This window comes from Archocentrus centrarchus, chromosome 24, assembly GCF_007364275.1.
Source record: "Archocentrus centrarchus isolate MPI-CPG fArcCen1 chromosome 24, fArcCen1, whole genome shotgun sequence".
NCBI lineage: Eukaryota > Metazoa > Chordata > Actinopteri > Cichliformes > Cichlidae > Archocentrus > Archocentrus centrarchus.
The window spans coordinates 14,506,394-14,521,666 of NC_044369.1; the positions used below are offsets into that span (position 1 = coordinate 14,506,394).

A 15,273-nucleotide genomic window follows, 5' to 3' on the forward strand; every position below is an offset into this window, starting at 1 on the left:
TATGGCTTACATATCCTTTCTACCTTTATGCGCTCACTTTACTGCCTTTCTGCCCTTACTTTCTTCCTCTCCAGGCTCCATGAAGTCCTGATGGATCTTCAGCAGCAGCAGTTACAGCAGCTTTCTGACTGGCTGACGCAGACAGAAGAGCGCATAAGAAGGATAGAGACACAACCAGCAGCTAAGGACATGGAGGCCTACAAAGAACAGATAGAGCAGCACAAGGTGAGGACAATTTCCCATTAATATTTGCTATTAAAGCGCTTAATTTGCATGTAGCCAGTGAAGCATGGGTAACTGATTTAATGCTGACAGCATCAAGTACAATGCCAGAAAGTCCTAGTGCATGTATGCTGCTCTTGTTCTAAAACAGGCTGGTCTTGTGATTACTCGTTCCCATTTGATCGTAATCTTTCATGAGTCATGCTCTTTCTCCATGTAGTCACGATAAAACTGAATAGCCGCTCCGTTAATTGTAACATGTGACACTGCTGAATTCACTGTTTGTGTTCCTACACAGGCACTTCAGAATGACTTGGAGGCGGAGCAGGTAAAGGTCAATTCTCTAACACACATGGTGGTCGTGGTGGATGAGAACAGCGGCGAGAGTGCCACTGCTGCTCTGGAGGAGCAATTACAAGTAAGTTGTCTGCCTTTGAAGCTGATTTGGTGACATTTTGTCAGTTCAAATAGGAGTCTTCTTCTAGTGTGTTCTGTGATTACTAGAAATGTGCTCAGTTTTATGCCTAATCTGTGTTTTGTGGCTCTGAATTGCTTCTTTATGTGTATGAGCTCTGGTATAAAAAGAATATTTACTAATGAGTTACTGGTTTAATTCATTTTATTTTTCATCTTGGCTTCAGTCTTTGGGTGAACGCTGGGCAGCCGTGTGCCGTTGGACTGAAGAAAGGTGGCACAAGCTGCAGGAAGTCTTTATGGTTTGGCAACAGCTTCATTCGGACCAGGTAGGATATTTATCCTTATACAGTACATTCATAGCTTGTACAGGTTTTTCTTCCCTTCTTCCCTCCTGTTTAAATGGACATTTTCTAAAAAGTACTAAAGAGGAGCTTTTCTTTTTTAGATCCTCTGACTTTGATTAGCCTCTTTTTTTTTTTTTTTTTTTTTTTTTTTCCCCTTGGATGAAAATCCATGTGTTTTTGGATATTAATCTGATGAACTCAGACTGAAGTACGTGTCTGTTTGTAATTATAATGAATGTTTTTCTACTCTGCAGAGTTTGTTTAGAGTGTGGTTGGATGAAAAGGAGAAGGCCTTGAATGAAGTAAAGACTAGCAACTTTAAAGACTCTGGTGAAATCAATACGAACGTGCGTCAATTAGCAGTAAGTATTAGGCCCATCTTCTGTACTTATTAGCCTTTACTCAGAAAAATGTGCTGCAAATATTAGTTTCTGGTGTAGTCAATGAGCGTTCCATCTTTAGTGTATGATTTGATTTTTTTTTTTTTTTTTTTTTTTTTTTATCTTTCATTCTTTTAGATTTTAAAGGAAGACATGGAAAAGAAGAGGAGGACTCTGGACAAGCTGTCTGATGCAGGACAGGATGTGATACAGCTGCTGCGAAGTGCTGAGGCAGGAGCCAAGATCGAGGCAGACACAGAGGAGCTGGCACAGAGATGGGACAGCTTGGTGCAGAAGTTAGAAGACTGTTCGTTTCAGGTGTGTGACAGTATCTCAGGCGGTAAAGTGTGCTGTTCACAGGGTTAGTGGTTCAAACGTCTGCTCCTTTAAGGGTTCTTGGTCAAGAGGACTTTATAGAACAGGTCTAAAATAAAAATAAAAGCAGCGTTTTTCAAAACTGTCCACACTGTCCAGCAATGCTAACTTTATGGGTTCATATTTCTATGTTTATCTGTATTTTCTTTTTTTTAAATCAAAGGTATACAAAGCATTTTTAAGTATTTTTGTCACTTCCAAGCTTGATTTCTCCTCCTCGTTTTCTCACGAATACTTTAACTCACTCCTTAGCTAATGGAAGCTGTGACGGATGCTGGGATGACTCAGGTGGAAGATCAAGTTGTCGTGGATACAGTTGCCGTGGCTTCAGCCGCTTCAATTGCCGATCAGGAGCTGGCCCCACCTGCTCCCCCAAAGAAACGTCTGGTGGAGACGGATGTAGAAGTCAGAAGAATGTAAGAACAGGGTCATAAACACACAGAATAAATCTCTTTCCTGCCAGAAAACATAAGCTTAAAAGACACACACACACACACACACACACACAAAAAACAAAACAGTGTACATATTGTCTTTTGTGTTGTGCAGGTTTGAAAATAAAATTTCTGACCTGTTGAGTTGGATGAAAACGTGGAAGATGTCCACTCAGGCGCTGGCCACCACACATCCTGAGACTACGCCTGACACCCCAGACCTTCAGGAGAATCTAAAGGTAGACCTATGGATATTTAAAACCATTTTAGCTTATTGGCTAAAAAAAATATATATTTTGTAGACACAAACTTAAATATGTGTTCAACAACCACTTTAGGATTTGGAGGCGGAACTCAAAGCAAAAGAAGCCTCACTTAGTCAAGTGATCCAGGAGGGAAGAGGCCTGATGGATCAGCTAGAGAGAGGTAAAAATATTCCTTTTTCACTATAAAGTATAAAATGATAAAATTATTATAAACAGATCATCTAAGTTTTGTCAGACATATTCCTCTAAAGTGTGTAAAGATCCTGACTTATATTTATTGTCTTAAGGCAGCTCACGACCCCTGTCTCTAACAAAAATCTTCCATTTCCCTGTTAAAGTGTTTTTTCCTCGTAAGGTTTTACCACTTTTCTGCAGCTGTCTGTATTTTGTAGGTATTTACAAGCCTACATTTAAAAAAATTTTTTTATTATTTATTTTTAAATGCCAGATGTCTAAACATGCGTTTGTGTATTTGGGGTCAGAGTAATAAAATCCTGTCAGTCTGCAGAGTTGCTGATTTCATATAACCACTCAATGAAATGAAGAGGCACTCAGGATTTTTATGTGTTTACACTGCTCGGGAGGCAGCGAGAGGTGGTGGAGCGGCAGGGCTAAGTCGGAGTAGATTTTTTAAATGGCAAACTTTCCATTAAACTGTTTTATTCCATCAGTTGCTCTTTCATCCATTTTGTCTGCTTCCCAGTATTCTATCCACCGGTGTTATTACAAGTGTTACCTGCTATGAGGTCCCACAGAAAAGATTAAACAATGGCTGCGGCACATTCAATCACTCAGATGCTTAAAGTCAGTTTAAGTACATTCGATGTGACCCAGTGTCTCTGTTTCCATCTATAGAGGCTGTGGGTGTGGACTTGGTGAGGGCAAACATAGAGCAGGTCCAGACTGAGTGGGATGTCTGCATGAGGGAGCTGCAGGCAGCCCGTGAGCGGGTTCGCACGCAGACCCGGCTGAGAGCGGTTTCTAAAGAACTTGCAGACTTGGACCAGGTCTTGCGGGAACAGGACCGGTGGCTGGACTCGACCTTGGCTGTGGAAAAGTGCAGCAAGATGGATCTCAGAAACCTGAGTGGAGAATGCCAGGTAGGATTCACAGACACCCGAATGTCTTTTGTGTGACTTCAATCCTAAATGTCACCTGTTAAATTCCTCTCTTCAACTGTTGTTTCTTTATAAGTATTACAGCTTTTACAGCAAAGATGAATCACCATTAAAAGCACTGATCAAAAAGCATGAGGGCACAGCAGGGATGTAGTAAATAAAATTAAGATGCATTTAAATGCTTGTAAAGTCTGCAGAAAATACACAAAGACAGATGAAATAGTTTGTGTCACAGTTTGAAATTCATTTCCTTTGGGTAAGAAGGGAAAGCCTGTCATTGTAAAGAATGACATCTGGCAACTTCCAGACTAGTCAGCTAACTCACTGTACCAGTGTTTTTTTTTCCTCTAATTATTTTAGATAGCTGCATGTAATTGCAAATAAATAAATAAATAATTAAATATCTATCTTATTATTCTGCATCATTAAAAAGCAAAAGTCTGTGAAATATTCAAGAAAGCTAACTGACCAAAGTGTGGTCATGTGATCACTTCTTATTCCAGATACATGAACATACTCTGTCTTTCCTCTTGTGCTTCTCAGTCTCGACTTGCTCAGATCACGGCCTTCAGTCCACGACTGGAGCAGCTGTCTGCAGAGGCAGGATCAATGGGAGCCGTGCCCTCTCTTAAAGACAACATGGTGGTGGTTTCTGCACATCATGCCTCCACCCTGCAGCAGCTGCATAGCAGAGAAAAAGAAGTCAATGAAGGTACTCCTGCTTAAGTGCATTAAAATAATTTGGTAAATGAATGCAGAAGAAATGAATTCCAAAACTCTGAGTGGGTTCGTTTGCTTTACCAGTGACCTAAAAGATTTCAGATACCCTCTTATTCCAGAGATCTGCAGGGCCGGAGATTTAAACCTCCCTTAAAACAAACGCCTTTAATCTCTCTCGTTGTTCATGGTGCAAAGCTTTCAGGTTTACAGGGAGACTGAATGAGTGATAGTTAAGATCAGCAGAGCCCTGTTCCACATGGGCTGTGTAAATTTGACTTTTGGCTTTTATATGAATCCTTGGCCAGTCACAAGTAATAGATGATGCCCTTATATGGCCTCCAAAAGTGTGTACGTGAGTGACTATGCGTAAGATCATACCTCTGTGCCAGCTCCATCTCTACCTGAGGACATGACTTGGACCTGAAGCAGTTCTGAAAATCAGTCACTGTTTTACCTCTGGAATTTACATGCGCTGCTCCTGGCCAAAAAGAGTCCATAAAGGGAGGCTTGAATGCTCTGCTGACCGTAGGTGTGTGTATGTGTGTGTGCGCACGTGTGTGTGTGTGTGTGTGTGTGTGTGTGTGTGTGTGTGTTGCTTGTCTGTTTTGCTGTACCTCTAGGGCTTTTATGACACTGAGGGTTTGGATGGGCGCCAAGGAAAACCTTTTTGTTTCTGCCTGAGGGTGGTTTGATTCTTGCTGGGGCCCTCTCTATCCCCCCATCCCCACCCCACCCTTCCACAGTTACACTCCACCTTTGCTCCTTGTGTATATAAACATAGCTAGGTTATGTAAGCATTAAATCACCTTGTAATTAACAATGAAGCACAGGAGAAGGCAGACAGGAGTGGCAGGAGATAAAAATGAGCATAAGAATAAGAATAAAAAGAAAAGTCATTTTAACTGATGAAGATAAATTAGTCACTTGTGAACCTTTGGCAGTTTGGTCGCAAAACAGCTGTGAGTTTTATTATGCATTCAAAAAATTTGTGGAAGAGGCAAATCTAAACTTATTTTGAGAAGCATGCTGTCAAACATCTGGGATTCTCTTAGAGCATGGAAAACACGATCATCTCCACCTATACAGAGGGGAAATCCCAAACCTGCTCACTGCCCCCTTGTGGTAGAACCATGATGCTTAATCCCCAGTGCAAACATTATTACACCTTAACACAATACTGTCTTTTCTCCTCTGATGTCTTCAAAATATCTTCTCTTTCTCGCCTTCTTTCAGCCCTGGCTAACCTGGAAGCCACACGGGTGGTACAGAGTGTGGTGGAGGGTCTTGAAGCCAGGCTGGCCAATCTGAAAAAAGGGATAGTTGACGTGCCTACAACAGAAGAGGCAGTGGAGCGGGCACAGGTGAGTTTTCACCAAATTATTTTGAATTTAGATGTTCTGCTAACTGACAAGCAGACAAGTAGGGTAAGAACATAAGTTCCAGTGAGGAGGGTACAGTTACACCAAGTGGTGTTTGTTTTTGATGATTTTAGGCATTGTTTAGCCACTTTGGATTGCTTTTTGGGCAGCGCGGTGTTGCAGTGTTTAGCACTGTCGCCTCACATTTCCTGGTTCAAATAATGCACTTTGTGGGTTTTCTCTGGGTTCTCCAGTTTTCTTCCCACAGTATAAAGACATGCATGTTAGGTTAAGTGGCGATTCTTGGCCTTGAACATCAGATGAACTGCTTAAAGTGTATAGAATTGAGTGCTGTATCAATTTGTGGTTAAATGCAAATCCATTTCCATTTTTTAAATTAACAATTCACGTATGTATTTGATTTTCTAACAGATTTTTGTGCTGTGGCTGAGTTGTAGATGAATACTAAATGGATAAAATGAAGTGAAAGTCAAAGCCAGGTTTTTGTGTTTGTTATTTAGAGGCTGCTGAAGACTTTAGCTGATGGCACACTTTTAAATTCATTTATGCTCAGCATTTACTTTATTTCTTTATTTTATGTACAGTGTATCAATTTCTGCCATTGTCATTTGTTTCCCCTCAAAGCACAACAGACCCCTCAGTATCAGCCAGTCACTTCCCTCTGCACTGTATTAAACCTTTGTGTAAGAGGGAAAGGGTGTGTAGATTTGTAATCTGTGTGGTGTTTTGTGTGTTGTTGTGTGTGCTTGTCTCCTCCTCCATCCTTCAGTGGAATGTGGCTCAGTCTGCGCTCTTGTTATCATGGCAGATAGGGCACGGTGCCGGGGAGGGGGGGTGGGGACGAGGCGCATTCTGGGCAGCGTGCCCGTGCATGCAACGTGGAGCTCCTAACAGCTCAGTGTGGAGCCGCTGAACCTGTCAGTCAGCTTGATAAGTGCAACATGGAGTACCATAGCAGCATCTGCAAGTCCAGGTTGCCTTTAGCCAAATGAGACGAGATGATAATCAACAGTCGTCTCAAGGGGCTTTATATTGTAAGGTAAAGACCCTACAATAATTACAGACAAAACCCAACAGTCAAAACGACCCCCTATAAGCAAGCACTTGGCGACAGTGGGAAGGAAAAACTCCCGTTTAGCAGGAAGAAACCTCCGGCAGAACCAGGCTCAGGGAGGGGGCAGCCATCTGCCGTGACCAGTTGGGGCTGAGGGGAGAGAGACAGGACAAAATACACACTGTGGAAGAGAGCCAGAGATTAATAATAACTAGCGATTAAATGGAGAGTGGTGTATAAACAGAGTAAAAAGAGGTGAATGAAAAGAAACACTCAGTGGATCTTGGGAACCCTCCAGCAGCCTGGACCTGTTGCAGCACAACTAAGGGATGGTTCATGGTCACCTGATCCAGGACACTATTGAACTAAACAGATGAACATTTAATGAGACAAAATTAGTGCTACACAGTTTGTCAGGTCTTCAGTACATGCTCAAATTACAATCATACCTATGTTTGTTGTCAGGAAACTAAGACAAAGTACATGCTTTATGTAACAAATATTAATATATGCCGGAAAGGGGGGGGGGGGCCCAATATCAGCTTATACATTGGATTTTTAAACTTGAATACAGAATTTCAAGGTTGAGTCTTTCCTAAATGTACAGCTCAGACGTCTCATTTTAATTCTGAACTTGTGTTCACGTCAGGTCCTGTGTCTGGAGATTGAGCAAACACAGCAAGCCTCTGACCCTGCAGAACTACAAAAATGGAGTCAGCTCTCTTCCAGGACCCGTGAGGAGCTGGGCACTTTGCAGTGTATTCTGGGTAGCATGAAGGACAATCAGGTAGAGCAGCTGTGTTAGAAAGCCAGTGAGAATAACAAAGGAAGCTCATTTAAAGTTGTTGTTTTGTTTTTGTTTTTTTTTTGTCTTTTTTTTTTGTTTTCTGTTTAAAATATGGCTGTGGTTTATACAGTGGTTTGCTGTTGTGCTGTATTTAGGTTTGTTTGGAGCAAGTGGAACGTTGGCTGGATGCAGTTCAGGAGTTGTTGTCTCGGGATGCCTCAGGGCTGGGTGACAGAGAGAATCTACAGGAAGAGCTGAATCAGTGCAAGGTGTGAGAAAAATGCAAAAAAACAAAACACCATGGTGCTAATGACACACTAACTTTACTACTCAAAAATAAATGAACTTGAGCAACCTCTTGAAGTATTTATCTATTTATTTATTTTTAACCTTGGCTTGAAGTTTTTTATTTCTGAAATAAAATTATGAATAAAGATTTCCTTTCTTTTTCCGATAATCAGGAGTATGTGAATGAGATGGAGCTAGTGGAAGGTTCACTGAAGCAGATGGGAGAGAATGTGAGTTCGGTACAGGCAGCTGCAGTCCCAGGACTGGCCAGGTGGGGGCAGGATAAATTGGATGAATGCCAGTCTCGGTGGGCTTCTCTCAGCAAACAGGTGAGACGCAGGGTTTTTTTTTTGTGTGTGTGTGTGTGTGCTATATATATTATAATTTATTAGTGTTAGATTATGTCATGGAAAAATAAACTTTGCATTGAAACCAAACTGAGCACAAACAGTCTTCATACCAGCAGTGACACAGAACAGAATAACAGCTCCTTCGTGCTCTTTGTGTGGATGCGAACTCTGTTCAGCTGTGGGAGCTTTCTTTTTACAGTCATGTGGGCACCTGCCTGATAACAAAGACATGAAAAAGTGCATTGTGACCTTGAACGCAGCTTACAGTTAGCTTTGGGCCTGTTATTTCTCATCCTCACACACACTCTTTGAACAAGAAAGTTACCATCACATGCCAATAATACACAGAGCCTTAAAAAGTTGAAACACAAATTTTCCATTATAGATTATAATAATACTTAATGCATGCACAATTAATCTTAATAGTTTCATAAGATGTGGTCTTAACTGTGTCCCATGCTTTTTTTTTTTAACCATCACAAGTACTTTGCTGAAAGATACATTGCCCATTCACTGATATGATATACTGCATGTATAATTGCAGAATCATAAATGTGACCATTAAAGAACAATAAACATTTGATTTTAACAATACTGATAGACAGGAATTTCTAAAATAAAAACCTAAAAGAATAAAAGATAAGTGAGTTAAAACTCTTAGCATTTCAAACAGTACCCCCCACCCCCCAGTTTAACAGATTGGTTGGTTATGGAAGCTTCTTTCTGCCACCAAAAAACAAAACATCTTTTGCCATCTGTAAGTCAAAATTTTGAGTTATCTCAGAATTTCCCAAAAATGGGAAAATAAATAAATAAAATTTTAATGATTTAAAAAAAAAAAAAAAAAAAAAAAAAAAAGGGTAGTTACTAGCGAGTTATAAACCTGATATCGTGCGTTTCCTTCCAGTTGCTGAGCCATCAGGAGCGCATGACAGAGAGTCAGGAGAAGCATGTGAATCTGAGGAAAGACCTGGCAGAGATGCAGGAGTGGATGGCCCAAGTTGACGAGGAGTTTCTCATGAGGGATTTTGAGTACAAAAGTCCTGAAGAGTTGGAGGCATCACTGGAGGAGATGAAGGTGGGACTGGAAGGGTGGAAAAATGGCAATCCTCTGTTTGGTGTTGAGTAACTTCTTTGTGTTTGCATCTAATTCTTTGTCATCTTGCGTGTCCTCGACTCTTGCAGCGGGCTAAAGAGGATGTGCTACAGAAGGAGGTGAAGGTGAAAATACTGAAGGACAACATCAACCTGCTGGTGTCCCGGACATCGCCCACAGGTGGAGGCAGCGGACATGAGCTGACCTCAGAGTTAGACGGTGTACTAGCCAACTACCACAAGCTCTGTGACCGCCTCAAGAGCAAGTGTCACACCCTGGAGGTAATGTTTGCCTGAATGTGAGATCTTTCTTACATTTTCTTTTGTTTGTGAATATAAGTATTAAAAAAAGCATCATTTAACAAATGAAGTCTGCTCTCGTAATTATTGAAGAACATGGATAGCCAGCAGAGCTTTCATTGTTGGAAAGTTGTTCTTAATGTATTAGTTACTGCTTTTAGATTATACACATCAAAAAGGAGCACTTTTGCCATTACATAGCATTTAAATTACCTTCAACCTTAAGTAAAAGCTGCTGTGACACATATTAACATGAGGTTAATTCATTGTTTTCTGCACCAGTGGCACAATTTGTCCGTCAGCTCGGACCTCTCATGGTTTGGTAGTGGAACGACATGTCGGTTTATGCGATGTGTCATTTCTTGGGCTCTCATTTTGTTAATTTTCATGCAAAGACCAAGTGAAGCTTGAAGGGAAAAATGGTGATTCTTGTTTTCAGAGCTAATCTGTAAGTGTAAAGTCATACTGAAGGGCTCCTTTTTTGATTATCATCCCCCCACACTCTGCGGAGTAAAGGTCAGGCATGTCACACAGTTGTGCTTACACTCGTGTATACTTTCTGCCGCAAGTCTTATTAGTCATCGCCTTCATTGTCCGCAGAGTTTTGCTGTTTTACTATACAGTCTTACTATACAGAAGAAAATTCACATTTAAGTGTTTCATATTGTCCTTAAAGCTCATAAACAGGGGGATACTTATTAGTGCTGTCACTTTATAGTAAAACAAAAATTTTCCTTTTAAATGTTTGTGTGTTGCTCTGTACTCTGTAGGAGGTTTGGTCTTGTTGGATGGAGCTGCTTCAGTACCTGGACATGGAGCAGAGTTGGCTCAACACTCTGGAGGAGAAGATCCAAGCTAGTGAAAACCTGCCAGAGAGCACTGAGGCTGTTAATGAAGCCTTGGAGGTATAAGCACACACACGTGTAATCAGATTAAATTTAATTCACTGTCACATTAAATTTTCTGTCTCATTATTCTTTTAAATTGTCTTTCTCTTGAGAGGCAGGGTTCAGCTTCTGAGATCTGTTTGTAGTTAAGTCACAGACCTATCCTAATCAGCTGGAGGATCATCTAAGGACTGGTTGCCATAAAAAGAAAAAAAATGCACCATCCTTCATCTCAAAGCTATTCGCTTGTTGACGTCATTGTAGTTGATGATAAATGATAAAACAAAAAGGAAAAACAGCAGTCTTAATATTATGTATTCAATACATAATTTCATAACATGTTGATCTCAGAGGCACGTTTGAAAAAGCGCTTTTGAAGAAGCATTTTCCACAGCTGAAGGCACGTGTCAGAAGAAAGTGAATAAAAAATCTGATGTAATTAGCCATTGTGGCAAAGAGTTACTTCATAAATATATGAACAGATGAGCCATCAATCTTTGAATTTTTAAATTGAATGTAGTTCTTATTTCTCTAAATATACGCCCATTTTTTTTTTTTTTTAGACATAGAAATGTAGGTATCTGAGATACAACATAACTTCACCAATAAAGATACATTTGTCATTTTCTCTAATCCACAAAGGGTCAAAAGTATACATACAGGGTCAAATATATACATATACCCCCAACTAATATTTGGTTAAGTGTTCCTTAGCAAGTTGCACTGGGGCCAGACTCTTTTGGAAGCCATTAACAAGCTTCTGGCATAATTCTGGGTCAATATTTGACCACCTGTCCTGGTAGAATTGGTTGATTTTCCTGCTTCCCTGTTTTTAAGTGTAGTCCACAAATTTTCAATAGGGCTGAGGTTGGGGCTTTGGGATGGTCATTCCATAATCTTAACCTGCTTTATCCATTCCAAAATCAGTTTTGATGTGCGTTTGGGATCATTGTCCTGTTTGAACATCCAGCTATTCTTTAGTCTTAACTGTCTAGCTGATGATTTGAGGTAAGGTTAATTTGGTGGTGGTCCCTCCTCCTCCTCCATTATTCTGTCCACTTTGTGTAATGTACCAGTGCCACTGGCAGCAAAACAGCCCCAGAGCATGATGAAACCACCACCATGCTTGACAGCTGGTTTAGTGTTCGTTGGTTTGAAAGCCTCACCTTTACTCCTCCAAACATACCTCTTGTCATTCTGGCCAAATAGCTCAATCTTCAAGTGAGTATATGTATATATTTGAGCCTGTATGTATACTTTTGGGCCTGTGTGGATTAGAGAAAACCAAATTTTGTCCATCCAAATTCTTGTTTTTTGAGTCATTAAAGATGTATGCTGTACAGTCATTCCACCCTGGAAAGAGAGAAGCTCAAAATGACCATGACATTCATGTCCATGATGAGTAAATGTAAAGTTCTGACCACTTCTGCTATATAGAATGGCAACATTTCACAAACTAATTCTTCCATTACATGTTGAACTGGATGTTAATAACCTCATTTGTCTTTGATTTGTCTTCCAAATTTCTTCTGCTTTGCCTTGATCTGCTGCTATATCTGTGGACCGCCTGCAGCATGACTGTCAGAGTCACTTTAATCACAGCGCTGCTTCTGTAACATCGCATAGTGATGAAGGAAGTTGAAGACCCTTGAAGACAATGTTTCCTGCTCTAGTCGCTGTCCTTATTATTTTACGTTTTTGACTTTTACTTTCTTTTCTCCTCTAACAAGCGCTTCTCTTTTTCTCTTCCTTTTCACTCTTTTTAAATCCTGATCTAACACCCTGCACTTGTTCCCAGGCTCAGTTTCCTAATCAGACCCACCCCTCTGGTGGTGGTGGTGGTGGTGGGGTGGTGTCGTTCTTTCTGTCCATTACCTCCGGGAAGGAAAAGCATATTTAATGACCTCACATAAACAGTGATTGTTGGGTCCAGACAAGTGCCGTCACTCTTGAAGCTCACTCTCTCGCTCGTCTCTCATTTCTCATTCAGTTATCATCTTTGTTTTGGTTTGTCTCCTCCTGACACACCCGGCCCAGCAAAATCCTGCATCTGCACTCCAGCTGTTTGCTTTTTTTTTTTATTTCTCTCTCTTTCATCCACACACAATTATTTACTGGATTTAATTTTTCATCCTGATGTTTTGCTCTTCTTGATCGTTTGGTTTCAAGGTTAGGTTTGCTCTTTTTTTCTTTTTTTAGCTCATTCATGTTTGTCAAATTTCTGTTGTAAATTTTTGGAGCTGTCAAGCTCTCGATCTTTGTTTCAGCATCACCAAAGGATTTTCTTTCCTTCCCTTTTTGCCCCCCCCTTCTGATTCATCGCGCATACGTTTACACTTCTCTCCATCTCTTCTGTCACTGCCAGTCTTTGGAGGGTGTGCTCCGCCACCCTGGGGACAACCGGACACAAATCAGAGAGCTGGGTCAGACGCTGATAGACGGGGGCATACTTGATGAGCTCATTAGTGAAAAACTAGAGGCCTTTAATTCTCGCTATGAGCAACTGAACCACCAGGTCAGGACTTTGTCTTTGTCCATGTATGTGCATGTTCTTTATTTGTTCCTGTGTAAACAGGAATGTTGTAAATTTCTTTTTTAGTAGCTAATCTGTGCTTTTTTCCCTCTTACTGCTGGAATTTGCATGTAATTCTGTACAATGCAAACTTGATCCTGCCTTTTTTGCAGGACATGTCCGTATCTGTACAGAGGAAATTGTCACCAGTTCATGTATTAATATTTCATGTAGTGTTTTTTTTGGGGGGGGGGAACGCTTCCTTACTGTATCAGTTATGTTATAGGTAAAAATATGCCTTAATGTATTGGCAAATGTAATTGAATGCAACTAAAAGTAGAAGTAATCAAGATGTTTACGGTGCCAAGTGTAACATTACACATATTAGCTATTATTTTGTCTTTTCTTTCTTTTTTTTTTTTTTTTTTAATATTGGCACATGCATGATCAGAATAAAATAGCTGTTTACGTTAAAATCTGTGACTGTAACAGATTCAAGTCTGTGACTTGGTGTCTGTGTCCTCGTCCAGGCAGTGAACCGGCAGATCAGCCTCGAGCAGCAGCTGCAGACTCTGAAAGAGAATGAACAGGCGCTTCAAGCGCTGCAGGAGTCTCTGAGCCAGCTGGACCACACGCTCACCTCCTACCTCACTGATCGCATAGACGCCTTCCAGCTTCCACAGGAGGCACAGGTACGATGCACATGAACACAACACACTTCTGTGTTCATAAGATTCACCAAATGAGATCTGACACTTGGAGAAGCCCCTGAGTCTGAAGGCCCTCCCTTTATCTATGGGCTCAACAAATGGGAATAAACTGTATATGCCGTGAAATATGATGGAACTTAAAATTGTCTTCTTAAACATAAACATGCGTTATTATGGTGGTTTTACCTGAATGTGCATAAAAACATTCCCACTATACAAGGCTTGTTTTCAAATTTCTGTCAGACTATTGGAGCAGAGATTGCAGCTCACGAGGTGACAGTGGAAGAGATGAGGAGAAGGAATGTGGCCAACTTACCTCCGTCCACCACTGATGGCAAAGCTGTCCGTGGTGGGACAATGTTGGATCACCTGCAGGTAACACTGACCTCTACTGGACAATGTCAGGAGGTGGGATCTTCTCATGGCACCACCATAACATAACCATATAATATTAATAAAGAAATACCCTTTTTTAATAAGTGTTAGACTAATATTACTAATGAGTCATATTAGTCTTTTTTTCAATGTTTTATTTAGTTGTATACAAGTTTCTGGAATCCAGAAAATGCATAAATAATTATTTGAGTTTCCATGCTTTCTTTAGCTTTTTTGCAGGGTAAACAGGGTCCTTCATATTGAATTCCAATTCAGTGCCACTGCACTAATGTCAAAGAAATGTTTGGGTTTTCTGTGCTGCGATGTTTAACTTTGTTCACCTTCTGCTTTGCTCACTGCAGAGGAAGTTGAGGGAGATCTCCACAAAATATCAACTTTTCCAGAAACCTGCTAACTTTGAGCAGCGCATGCTGGACTGTAAGAGGGTCCTGGATGGTGCTAAAGCTGAGCTTCACATCCTGGATGTTAAAGATGTGGAACCGGAAAAAATTCAGTCCCACCTCAGTGGTTGTCTGGTATGAATCAGAGCTTTCTATTTAAACAACTCACTTACAGTGTATGCGCATTGTAAAGGTTTGTCTTACCCACAGAGTAACTTATTTCATGTCTTTTTGCTGGATAGAAATTGTACAAATTGCTGAGCGAGGTGAAGTTGGAGGTAGAGACTGTGATAAAAACAGGCCGCCAGATTGTGCAGAAACAGCAGACCGAGAACCCCAAAGCGATGGACGAGCAGCTTACTGCTCTCAAACTGCTCTACAATGACCTCGGGGCGCAGGTAACTCATTTTGGAGCTCTTTTTTTTTTTTTAATTTAAATTAACACTTCCTCATCTACAAAATGTAGCTCATAATATTGAGGATTTCTGGCACAGCTGTGAGACCCTGTTAAGATGCCTTTGTTAATTGTCTTCACAGGTAACAGAGGGCAAACAGGACCTGGAAAAAGCTTTGTCTCTATCGCAAAAGTTCCAGAAGGAGAGTGCTGCCCTGCAGGAGTGGCTGAACACGAATGAGGCCAAGCTCCAGCAGAAAAATAGCTGTGGAGACATGCCAGCTGACATTGATGCTGAGATTGCATGGGCTAATGTGAGTAGCTGTCAGTGTACAGGTTATTTTAGGTTAGGTTATTATTTTTTTTATAGGAACTAAATGTGTGAGCCCCATTTGGTTAGTGTGATTGTGCATGTTTTAATCAGTGTAAAAAAACCTTAGAGGTACTTCTGTTTCTTGCCAGTAG

General features: G+C 40.8%; 1 protein-coding gene across 6 annotated transcripts in view; it reads left to right on the top strand.

Annotated features, from left to right (window-relative positions):
* The window catches only part of utrn (utrophin), a 187,694-nt gene that overhangs the window by 35,018 nt on the left and 137,403 nt on the right, over positions 1 to 15,273 (top strand). For 5 of the 6 annotated variants that reach the window (XM_030722455.1, XM_030722453.1, XM_030722452.1 and 2 more), the window contains 23 exons: positions 75 to 225; positions 521 to 640; positions 864 to 965; positions 1,238 to 1,345; positions 1,502 to 1,681; positions 1,991 to 2,154; positions 2,288 to 2,411; positions 2,511 to 2,598; positions 3,294 to 3,538; positions 4,100 to 4,268; positions 5,510 to 5,637; positions 7,359 to 7,496; positions 7,652 to 7,765; positions 7,958 to 8,113; positions 9,042 to 9,212; positions 9,320 to 9,511; positions 10,300 to 10,434; positions 12,782 to 12,931; positions 13,459 to 13,620; positions 13,882 to 14,013; positions 14,376 to 14,549; positions 14,657 to 14,812; positions 14,952 to 15,122. The exons of the other annotated variant lie outside the window; for it this stretch is intronic. In XM_030722455.1, coding sequence (XP_030578315.1) covers positions 75 to 225; positions 521 to 640; positions 864 to 965; positions 1,238 to 1,345; positions 1,502 to 1,681; positions 1,991 to 2,154; positions 2,288 to 2,411; positions 2,511 to 2,598; positions 3,294 to 3,538; positions 4,100 to 4,268; positions 5,510 to 5,637; positions 7,359 to 7,496; positions 7,652 to 7,765; positions 7,958 to 8,113; positions 9,042 to 9,212; positions 9,320 to 9,511; positions 10,300 to 10,434; positions 12,782 to 12,931; positions 13,459 to 13,620; positions 13,882 to 14,013; positions 14,376 to 14,549; positions 14,657 to 14,812; positions 14,952 to 15,122 — 3,430 coding nt within the window. The remainder of the gene's footprint in view (positions 1 to 74; positions 226 to 520; positions 641 to 863; positions 966 to 1,237; positions 1,346 to 1,501; positions 1,682 to 1,990; positions 2,155 to 2,287; positions 2,412 to 2,510; positions 2,599 to 3,293; positions 3,539 to 4,099; positions 4,269 to 5,509; positions 5,638 to 7,358; positions 7,497 to 7,651; positions 7,766 to 7,957; positions 8,114 to 9,041; positions 9,213 to 9,319; positions 9,512 to 10,299; positions 10,435 to 12,781; positions 12,932 to 13,458; positions 13,621 to 13,881; positions 14,014 to 14,375; positions 14,550 to 14,656; positions 14,813 to 14,951; positions 15,123 to 15,273) is intronic. 6 annotated transcript variants of the gene reach the window in all.